The 10,289-nt window shown below is 44.0% G+C and overlaps 2 protein-coding genes across 2 annotated transcripts; both read left to right on the top strand.

Annotated features, from left to right (window-relative positions):
- Positions 1-6,658: 6,658 nt before the first annotated feature.
- Positions 6,659-7,681, top strand: LOC101304841 (enzymatic polyprotein-like). Its single transcript, XM_004293081.1, has 2 exons — positions 6,659-7,219; positions 7,271-7,681. The coding sequence occupies exons 1-2, from the start codon at positions 6,659-6,661 to the stop codon at positions 7,679-7,681; spliced, it is 972 nt and encodes a 323-aa protein (XP_004293129.1).
- An 87-nt stretch (positions 7,682-7,768) lies between these two features.
- LOC101304545 lies at positions 7,769-8,947 on the top strand. Its single transcript, XM_004293080.1, has 4 exons — positions 7,769-7,950; positions 8,152-8,278; positions 8,354-8,527; positions 8,648-8,947. Exons 1-4 carry the CDS (start codon positions 7,769-7,771, stop codon positions 8,945-8,947), a joined length of 783 nt encoding a protein of 260 aa, XP_004293128.1.
- The last annotated feature ends 1,342 nt before the right edge of the window (positions 8,948-10,289 follow it).

The raw sequence follows: 10,289 nt of genomic DNA, 5'->3' as shown, positions 1-10,289 counted from the left end.
AGTAGCTTTTGTAGCTTGTGGTAGTAGCTTTTGTGGTTGGTGGTAGTAGTTTGTGGTAGTAGCTTTTGTGTTCATTGGAAACCTCACAGTAGTAGCTTTTGTAGACGGTGGTAGTAGCTTTTGTAGCTAGTGGTAGTAGCTTTTGTGGTTGGTGATAGTAGTTTTTGTGTTCCTCGGAAACCTCACAGTAGTAGCTTTTGTAAGCGGTGGTAGTAGCTTTTGTAGCTGGTGGTAGTAGCTTTTGTCGCTGGTGGTAGTAGTTTTGTGTTCGTCGAAAACCTCACAGTAGTAGCTTTGTAGGCGGTGGTAGTAGCTTTTGTAGCTGGTGGTAGTAGCTTTTGTCGCTGGTGGTAGTAGCTTTTTGTTTTCATCAGAAACCTCACAGTAGTAGCTTTTGTAGGCGGTGGTAGTAGCTTTTGTAGCTGGTGGTAGTAGCTTTTTTAGCTGGTAGTAGTAATTTTTGTCATCGTCGGAGGTCGGCCGGAAACCTCGCCGGAGGTCGGCCGGAAACCTCGCCGAAGGTCGGCCGGAAACCTCACCGGAGGTCCGCTGGAAATCTCGCCGGAGGTCCGCCGGAGACTGTTCCGAAATAAGAGTGGTTGTTGACTTTTTATACTAGTGGCATTCTTATAAATATAAAGGAGAAAATCTAATTTTTTTTGTTGGATGGCAGTCTGTAATTATGTTGAACTTCAATACTTAATACAAAACCTTATTTAGACTTGGGTGGACTTATGTGGGTAAAAATGTTGGGGTGGATCTATGTGGGAAAAAATGTCTCAAAGTGGACTTATATGTAATTGGCCCTAAAATCTAGTAGATATAGTAGTATGTTCGTATGAGATGATGGTTAGTAATTTGACGTAATTAAGACTATTTTAAGTATTTAATTTCAGTAAAACTTCTCTTATGAAGTGTTATGATATATGAACAAAGTGATATGACATTACATGGACTTCATCTCTAAGTGAAGTGGTTATTTCAAAATAGAAGTTAAAACAAACCAAATTTGAGTCGTAATTGACCAAAATAGATGCTTTTCCCCTCACAAATAGGATAAAGGTCCTTATTATAAGCAGTGCTGTACAATGACTGAATAACATGATGTTTTAGTTTTCATTCAGTCTCCTTCATCCACAGGTAATAGATTTAGGCAAAGACCTTCACCTTCTAATCTTCTGAAATTAAATTAGTGAAGATGACATGATAGCTAAACTTCATTATAAGACAGGTCATGGATGGATGACAATATGAATTTTGTGTACTTTGATGTACAATTTAGCATATCCATATAAATTAGTTGAAGAAACGCTGCCGGCCCATGAAATTAGTTGAAGTGAGAAACACATAATCATATTTAAAATGAAAATCAATGTTTAATGTTGGGTGATAGCTGATAAGAGATGCGAGTGCAGGCTGCAGGTACGGACCGGGATCTCGCTGGCTTGTTGGATGAATCGATGTTTGAATATCTAATTATTGGAGTTGCGAGCGTATTAGCTAGGGTTTGGTTGCATCTATATATCTAGCTAGGGCACGAGAACTCCACCAGGTTGCCGTCTCGATCAAAATGAACGTACATTCAATCCTAGCTAGCTATAGGGGTGGAGCCAGATGAAAAAGTCACCTAGATTAATAGCAACACACGAAAAAAAATAAATCAATGAAACTTAACGACGTGAGAAATTTTGGTTAATTAAAAAAAAAAAACACACACACACGTATATAGATATAGGAGATATATGTATGAGATTTAAAACAATATGACTCACGAGATGTTACAGTTATTTCAGAAGGTTCTAAACAAGATGGCTTCATCAAGCGTTATCTAATGGATTTAAATGATTTTCCTAGCGTTATCTAGATGACTCTTTACTAGTTTTCTAACCTTTTAAGATTCTTAAACCGTCATTTTTAATTTGTAATGCTTATGTATTTGTATTGTTAATTACGTTTGACAGCCTTTGGTTATTCATTTTACAATGTAAAGAAGCATTAAGAGTCAAAAATCAATTTTAAGGTGAAAGGCTACTAATTAACCACCACCGGCCATAAAGAGTGGCTACTAAGCACGAAGCCATTAGCGTAAAGACGTTAGACTAACTCAATCCTAATTAGCAAGTAGCAGCCCTATTAAATGAGCATTTTCCAATTATATAAAGCCAAAATCGTCTAATCACAGTAATTAGGTGTAAACTGTGGGGTTGACTTTGTCAAACAAAGCTGGCTTGACTGGCTTGACTCCCTCACTCTCTGTGTCCTCCCTCACTTCCCACCTTCCTCACACGCGCCTAAAATATAGATTGATGCAGGTGTTTTTTGAGTTTCAAATCTTACCTAGGCTCCAGCCCGGTCAAGACTGGGCTGGCTCCGTCACTGGCTAGCTAGCTAACCTTTGATGGGAACTAAGAATGGACAATAGTTGGCAGCCTCTAGCTAGTAACCTTTTCGTATATATATAGTTCCAAATGAGACATTGGTGAAAGAACTGAATTCGATATTTAATAAAATCTATCTCATAATGAATACATGAACTTGAACTTTCTGTGTTTTCGGGATAGCAACAACATTATCTATCCTTATTGAAATCTGGAATTTAAATAAATTGAAAGCTGACATGAATAACTTGAGTGATCCATCTTGATCTATGTCCGTCTTGGCGTTCTTCTTATTTTCTGTTAGCGCACTTGGTGTACTTTTTATCTGCCTATTGACGCACTTGACCCTTTTCATCTTGTTGCAAGAACTGAAGTCGTCAATGTGATCTTCTCCTGATTCCACCTTTATAATTCTCTAAGTTAATGGGACTTTTGACGAGAAAACGATTGTGTATCAGCAGGGACCAAATCTGACTATATAGACCAGTTATACAATGACAGTTTCTTCCATCAAGAAAAGGTCATATCTTTCTAAGTGCTTTTTAATTCAAAAATTAAAATCAGATAAAACTTTATAACTGTATTAAAACTGATTTCAAAATCCTAACAGATTATGAGTTTGACTAATATGATTATGCTCAATCTTTAACTCATCTCCAATGCTTGAATTCATACCGGTCATATACATAGTCTAAGTTAGGGGTGGGTTCGGTTTTCACCTAAAACCAGAAACCGAACCGAATTCTAAAACTAGAAACCAAACCGAATAAAAAATTCGGTTCGGTTTGGTATTTTTTGAGACCTTGAACTAGAAACCAAACCAAACCATGGTTCGGTTCGGTTCGGTTTCGGTTTTTTTTCGGTTTTTCTTCTTCTTTTTTAAAATAATTTTTCTTAAAATTGTATGTTTTTGGCTTAGTAAAAAATTATAGTATTTTAGGTCCTTTTTTTTTTTCTTCCATTACTTGTTTTTATAAACACATATAATATATCAATAAAAAATTTTGGCAATGATTCTTTAACAAACCAACAATTTATAAACTAAATAGATACTTTGAAAGTTTAATACTCAATAATTTCAAAAATATTGGGAATTGACCACACTAGCACACCATGAAACCATAATTTTAAAACTTCTAAGTTCATCTTGAACACAAAATATAAACTCCATAGTTTAAAGTCCATCCAAATAAATTCTGAATTTTAAAATTTAAAAATCATAAATTTGAATAAAGGAGAGAAAAATAAATTATCCATTAGAGTCTATCATCTAAAGCTCGCAAGAATAAAATCTTCGATTTTAGAGGTAACATATCACTCTCTATACTTCGCATACACGACACTTAAAACATTTCTATACGTACATAAAACGAAAATAAAAAGCAAAGTATTAGAAAAGACAAACATATAATTATAAAGAACATAAAACCTAAAATAATATTTTTGAAATCAAATATTTAATACGAAAAATAAAGACAAAAAACGATGTCGTTTTAGAGAGATTCGGTTTTTCGGTTCAGTTCGGTTTTTCAAGGGCCAAAACCAAAAACCAAACCAAACTACCAAAAAACCAAACCAAACTAATCTGGTTCAGTTTGGTTTTTCTTAATTCGGTTTGGTTTTCGGCTCGGTTTTTTTCGGTTTCAAAATTCCACTCCTAGTCTAAGTTCAACTTTATACAATGTCTTGTTCTTCAAGATTTCTTACAATTGCTTCAAGATAAATATTACCCATATACTTATAATATATATTGTAATCGGTAGTCGATAAATATCTCCCCTGGCCCACGATGCTACCGGAAGCCCAACATGAGGTAGACCGAGCAGGCTTCATCCTAGAGGTTGTAGTAGTCTGGGCCGGGTAGGAGACACACCATAGAAGACCAAATAAACAAACCTCAGTAGCATATTTGTCCCACATCGAATAACAGGCAAGATATAAATCAATGCGGGGCTATAAATATAATGCTGAAGTCAACCAAAACGGTAAGAAATCTCCTAGCATTAAATACTATACCTACCATGTAACTGACTTAATCATCGGAGAGAAAAAGACCGGAAAGTCCCGGTCAATCTCCTCTTGCAGGTAGATAGTCAACAACAATCAAGGGCAGAGATCACTCAAAAGAGCTTCTACGAGGTCTACGGGATCTTGTAGAAACAATTGGTGCCGTCTGTGGGAACTCTTACGAAAAGCCACTGAGTCTTGATGGCTGAGTCAAGTGAACTAGTAGAAGGGAGTAGGAAAATGTTGGAAGACCAACGCGGTCTCGGTGAGGAGAGAACGCCGAGGACCACTGCTTGGAATGAAGGATCGGGTGAGAGGCTAGAATGCACACCCATAGGGAATGATCGGGAAAGGACCCCGGACGGAACGATGCATGATCTCACGCAGGAGGAAGTGGAGGACATGGTCGAAAGACTGAGGGCGGACGTGGCACGTTTGGAGAGAGAAAGGGCCCAGGATCATCTAGCATAGAGGCAGCAACCCAGGAGAAAAAGTTGGAACGAGATAATGCCACTATAATGAGCGCGTTGGCGCGAAGGTTAGAGAGTGACGAGGCGATCGAGCGGGCAGCTGCCACCCTCCGAGAGCAGCAGGCAGAGGGCTGGGGATCCCACATAATGCCATCGCCAACAACCCGCAGAACTGTCCATGTTGGGGCCAATCTGTTCTTGGAAAGCATGGAGGGAGAGGGTCCACCACCGCTCCCAACCCCCGTTAAAGAGAGGGTGCCATCGTCAATGGGAGTAGAGGCGGCTTTGATGGCCATGAGGGATAATGTGGTAAACTTGACCATGAGAGTGAATGAAGCAGAAAGACAGGCGGCACAGCCCGCTCGGGATGGGATTCGAAGAAAGAAGGGGACCGTTCACAAGGACCATCACGCAGACTTTGCGCTCTCACGCAGCTAAGCCTCTGAAGTTGAGCTACGGGGTGAAGGGGACCCGCATCTCTTCCTCGATAGTTTTAAATCATACACCAACGCGAAGGGTTACACGGACGCCATGTGTTGCAACATGTTTCAGGAGACATTGTCAAGAGAGGCACTGAGTTGGTTTTACGAGCTCCCGACCGACTCGATAGACAGCTTCAGACAACTGGCGAATAGGTTTGTGAACCACTTTATATTGCGTACGGACGGGCAGAACACCGCCCAACTGTTCAAGGTAAAGCAAGGACACGGTGAAGGGCTTAAAGCCTTCGTGAATCGCTAGCAAGGAGCCACGACCAAGGTCAGGAGTTTCGACAAGAAGGTGGCGGAAGAGGCGTTTGTTCAAACCCTGTTGCCCAGGATGTTCTTGTATGCCGTGAAAATTGAAAACCCGCGGGGTTATGATGAATTAATGGAGATGGCAATTAGGCATGCTCAAGCAGACCATGATACGTACGGGATTAATATGCGGGAAGAGAAAGGAGGATAGGAGGTCCGAGTCCCAGGGGCAAACGATCCAAGAAGTAAGAACATGGAAAGGGGATCATGAGGGACAAGCTTTCACCCTTAGCAAAAGGTACAAAGAGGGAGGTAGGAAGCCAGCCAAGCAGGTGGGAGGCCCATAGGGGAAAGGCAAATGGGGTTACCAGGATAGCGGGTTCACAACAGCGGCTCCCGCAGCCAGAGAAAACTTCACTACCCTGACGGCAACTCCCGAGGTAGCGTGGAACGAGAACAAGGGTGCAATCCCAAGGCTCCCAACGAGGAAGTTCCCGCTGTCTAGATTGACCAGGGAGGACACCGGGAAGTATTGCGGGTATCACGGGGAGGCCACTCATATGGTAAACAATTATGTAGAGCTAAAGAGGGCGATAGAGGGCCAGATAAAAGCAGACAAACTCCAGCAGTACGTGTCAGTTCAGCGGCAGGCGGTAGAAGTTAACGTTTATGGGACGATCAACACGATCCGCGGGGGAGCACGGTTAGACCAGAGGAGTAACAAAGTAAAGAAACAGTGCATTGGGATAAGGGAAGGGCGAGAGATATTCACCTTCAAGAGCTGCAACAATCAGCATGTCAACGAGGGTTGGAGATCGGTGACATTTGAGGAAGGAGAAGAGCAAGGAATCAGGCAGCCTCAAGAGGACCCATTCCTGGTCACCGCGTAGTTGGATCATTACCTATGCAAGAAGATCCTAATTGACACTAGGGCATCAGTGAATGTGTTGTTCAGAAACGCATGGCAAGCGTTGAGAATAGGGAACAGTAAGCTCACGCAAGATAATGAGCCGTTGATAAGCTTCTCTGGGGATGTGGTGCAACCTCTGGCTTAGATCATATTCCCATGATCCTAGAGGGTGTAGAGGGGAACACGTTGAGGACATGGATAGACTTCATAGTCATCGACTGTGACTCATCTTACAACGGGATACTGAGGAGGCTGGCCCTGTGGAAGATAAAGGCTTTCATTGCTGGCCACATGCTGATGATGAAGCTGCCATCCCCTGCGGGTATAGTGACGATCCGAGGGGATCAGCTGGCAGCGAGAGGATGCTATGCCATCAACCAAGATAATGGAAGGAGAAGGGTAGAAATATTAATTTCAGGGAGCCCAAAGACCCTCACGACGGATGCCTACGAGGATCCAAGGGTTAATGCTACAATCGAGGGTACCGAGGCCAAGAGGCCGGGATCCGTTGAGGAAACAGAGTTGATTTGCATCTCGAACGAGTTCCTTGCGAGGACAACAAAAATAGGGACGGGGTTGCCTCCTAGAGTGAAGGAGAAGCTCATGTGCTTCCTAAAGGCCAACAACAAGGCATTTGCCTGGTCATATGCAGATGTCCCCGGCATCTTGAGAGATATAGTGACGCACCGACTGGGAATCCGAAAAGGCATGCCCCCGGTGAGGCAAAAGCGTAGATAATTTGATTTGGCTAAATATGACATCATCAAGGGAGAGGTACAGAGGCTGTTGGACATCCAATTCATCAAGGAAGCTAGGTACCCGCAGTGGTTGGCCAACGTAATCATTGTCCCTAAGAAAGTAGTAGGGCAGTGGAGGATGTGCGTGGATTACACGAGTCTTAATAGGGCTTGCCCTAAAGACAGCTTCTCGTTGCCACGAATAGACCAACTCGTTGACTCCACCTCCAGGTTCAAAATGCTAAGCTTCATGGACGCATACGCTGGCTACAATCAAATAATGATGGACACAGCAGATGAAGAACACACCGCGTTCACCACCGACAAGGGAATGTACTATTACAAGAGGATTCCGTTCAGTCTGAAGAACGCAGAAGCAGCCTATCAGCGCCTGATGAACAAAATGTTTGCTAAGCAACTGGGAGTAACCATGGAGGTGTAGGTGGATGACTTGTTGGTGAAGAGTCTTACCGCGATCAAACAGGTAAGCGATTTGTAAGCAGTCTATGACATTATCCCCGCATACGGTATGAGGCTGACCCCGGACAAGTGTCTGTTTGGAGTTGTCAAAGGGAAGTTTCTGGGCCGCGTGATAAGCAGGCGGGGAATTGAAGCAAACCCGGAGAAGGTTCAAGCCATATTAGATATGGAGGTGCCAACGGTCAAGAGTGATGTGCAATCCCTAACGGGCAAGATGGCGGCCCTCGCTAGGTTTGTCTCTAGACTCACGAATAAGTGAACGTACATCATTTTTTAAGCTGTTGAAGAGTCAGTATTACAAGCTAATCAATTAGGGACCCGAGCAAGAGGAGGCTTTTAGGAAAATCAAGGAATATCTGGCATCGATGCCTATGTTATCGAAGCCGATACCCGGAGAAATGCTATACCTCTACTTGGCAACGTCTGATACAGCGGTGAGCTCAGCCCTGATCAGGAAAGACGACATCATCGAGCTCCCAGTGTATTATGTAGGCAAAAAGGCTTTACCTTGGCAGAGAGTAGGTACCCGGACCTCAAAAAGTTGGCTCTAGCACTCATTGTGACCGCTCGGAAGCTATGACACTACTTCCAAGCACATTCCATCACCTTGTTCACCAACTGCCCTCTCTGGCAGGTACTGCAGAAGCCGGAAGTGAGTGGGAGACTGGCCAAAGGGGCGATAGAGTTGGGTGAGTTCAACATACACTACATGCCGAGAGTAGCCATCAAAGGGCAAGCGGCTATAGATTTCATCTCGGAGCTAACCCCTATGAAGGACGACGAGGTGCACCCTGAGATTGAGCATGAGGTAACGATGGCCCCCCAGAATGTCGAGCTAGGTTGGAAGGTGTATGTAGATGGCTCTGTAACCAAAGATACGAGTGGAGCATGAATAATATTGGTCAGCCCGGATGGGTTTCAATACAAGTACTCCCTGGAATTCATGTTCTCCACATCCAACAACGCAGCTGAGTACGAAGCATTGATCGGGGGACTGCAGCTGGCACAAGAGATAGGAGTCAAGAGTGTACAGGTGTTCAGCGACTCGCAGTTGGTGGTGAACCAGGTCAGCGGGACCTTTGAGGCCAAAGAACCGCATCTAAACTTTTACCAGGCACCGGCAAAGGCTCTCTTGCACAGGTTCGAGTCAGCAACGGTCACTCAAATCCCTAGGAAGGAAAATAGTAATGCTGATGTTTTGGCTAGACTAGCCACCGGTACCCGTTAGAAAGGGCGCAAGAAGGTCAAGGTCGAAATCCTAGATCGGCCTAGCATTAGCAAGACGATCTCAGAGATATTTGCCATCACCGTTGGCCCCAAGGAGCCCAGATGGATGGACCCTATCATCGAGTTCATTAAGGAAGGGGTCTGCCCGGAGAATAGACGACAAGCAAGGAAGTTGCAGTCGCGGTGTGTGAGATACACTCTGATAGATAATAAGTTGTACCGCAGGGGTTGTTATTTCCCCAACCTAAAGTGTGTATCAGTAGAGGAAGGTGAGACCATTCTCCGGGATATCCACGAAGGAGTTTGCAGCAATCATTCTGGGTCAAGATCTTGTCCTTCAAGGCACTAAGAATAGGGTACTTCTGGCCTAATATGGGGGAGATGGTGGACCAAGTATCAGCGCGATGTCACAAGTGCCACCAGCACGCTGACAAAATCCATTCTCCATCCATCGCCCTCTCGATCCTGATGTCTCCATGGTCGTTCACACAATGGGGACTAGATCTAATCGAGGAGCTCCCAACGGCTCCCGGACAGTACAAGTATGTCATCATGGAGGTGGATTACTACATGAAGTGGGTCGAAGTAGAGCCACTAAGTCAAATAATCACCGACAGTGTAAAGAACTTCCTCATGAAAAACATCTACTGTAGGTTCGGAGTCCCGGAGACAATCATAACAGATAATGGTACCCAATTCAATAACCCAAATCTCATAGAATTCACCGAGGACATGGGATCTGGATGGTGTTCGCGTCGGTAGCTCACCCAAAGATCAACGGGCAAGTAGAGGCAGTCAACAAGATCATCAAGAAACTACTGAAGAAGAAGTTAGATGATGCCAAAGGGTTATGGGCACAGAAGCTTTCGAAAGCATTATGTGCCATCCAGACCACCGCGATGGAGTCAACGGGAGAAACGCCTTTTGGCCTAGCATTTGGCACAGAGGCTGTCATCCCAATTGAGCTGACAGTGCCATCGGGAAGAGTTGAAGGCTATAATGAGTAGACTAATGCAAACGGGCTCCAGCTGAACATGGATCTCATCGAGGAGAAAAGGGAAAGGGCCGATCTACACAATCAAGTATACAAGCAGCAAGTTGCCCGGCACTACGACAATAAGTTCAGGCCCCGACCCTTGGAGCTGGGAGACTGGGTGATGAAGCGGGTAATGACCAAACCAATGGCCCTTGATCCAACATGGGAGGGACCCTACAAGATAGTAAGGAAGTTGGCCCAGCAACGTTCTACCTGAGGGACAGTGACAGCATAGTCACCGGGCACCTGTGGAACACCGAGCACCTTAAGTTGGGTTTTGGGAATTGTAAATCATGCCCACCGGGTT

Source organism: Fragaria vesca, linkage group LG2 (assembly GCF_000184155.1).
Source record: "Fragaria vesca subsp. vesca linkage group LG2, FraVesHawaii_1.0, whole genome shotgun sequence".
In the NCBI taxonomy this organism is placed as follows: Eukaryota; Viridiplantae; Streptophyta; class Magnoliopsida; order Rosales; family Rosaceae; genus Fragaria; species Fragaria vesca.
This window is presented reverse-complemented; position numbering and strand designations above follow the sequence as displayed.

Excerpts from the sequence above, each read along its gene's own strand:
- LOC101304841 (XM_004293081.1), top strand. The coding sequence starts at position 6,659 with ATGATCCTAGAGGGTGTAGAGGGGAACACGTTGAGGACATGGATAGAC. Across the intron at positions 7,220-7,270 it reads TCCGAAAAGGCATGCCCCCG|GGAGAGGTACAGAGGCTGTT; the intron begins GTGAGGCAAAAG and ends GACATCATCAAG.
- LOC101304545 (XM_004293080.1), top strand. The coding sequence starts at position 7,769 with ATGAGGCTGACCCCGGACAAGTGTCTGTTTGGAGTTGTCAAAGGGAAG. Across the intron at positions 7,951-8,151 it reads AAGATGGCGGCCCTCGCTAG|CGGTGAGCTCAGCCCTGATC; the intron begins GTTTGTCTCTAG and ends CGTCTGATACAG. Across the intron at positions 8,279-8,353 it reads AGTTGGCTCTAGCACTCATT|GTACTGCAGAAGCCGGAAGT; the intron begins GTGACCGCTCGG and ends CCTCTCTGGCAG.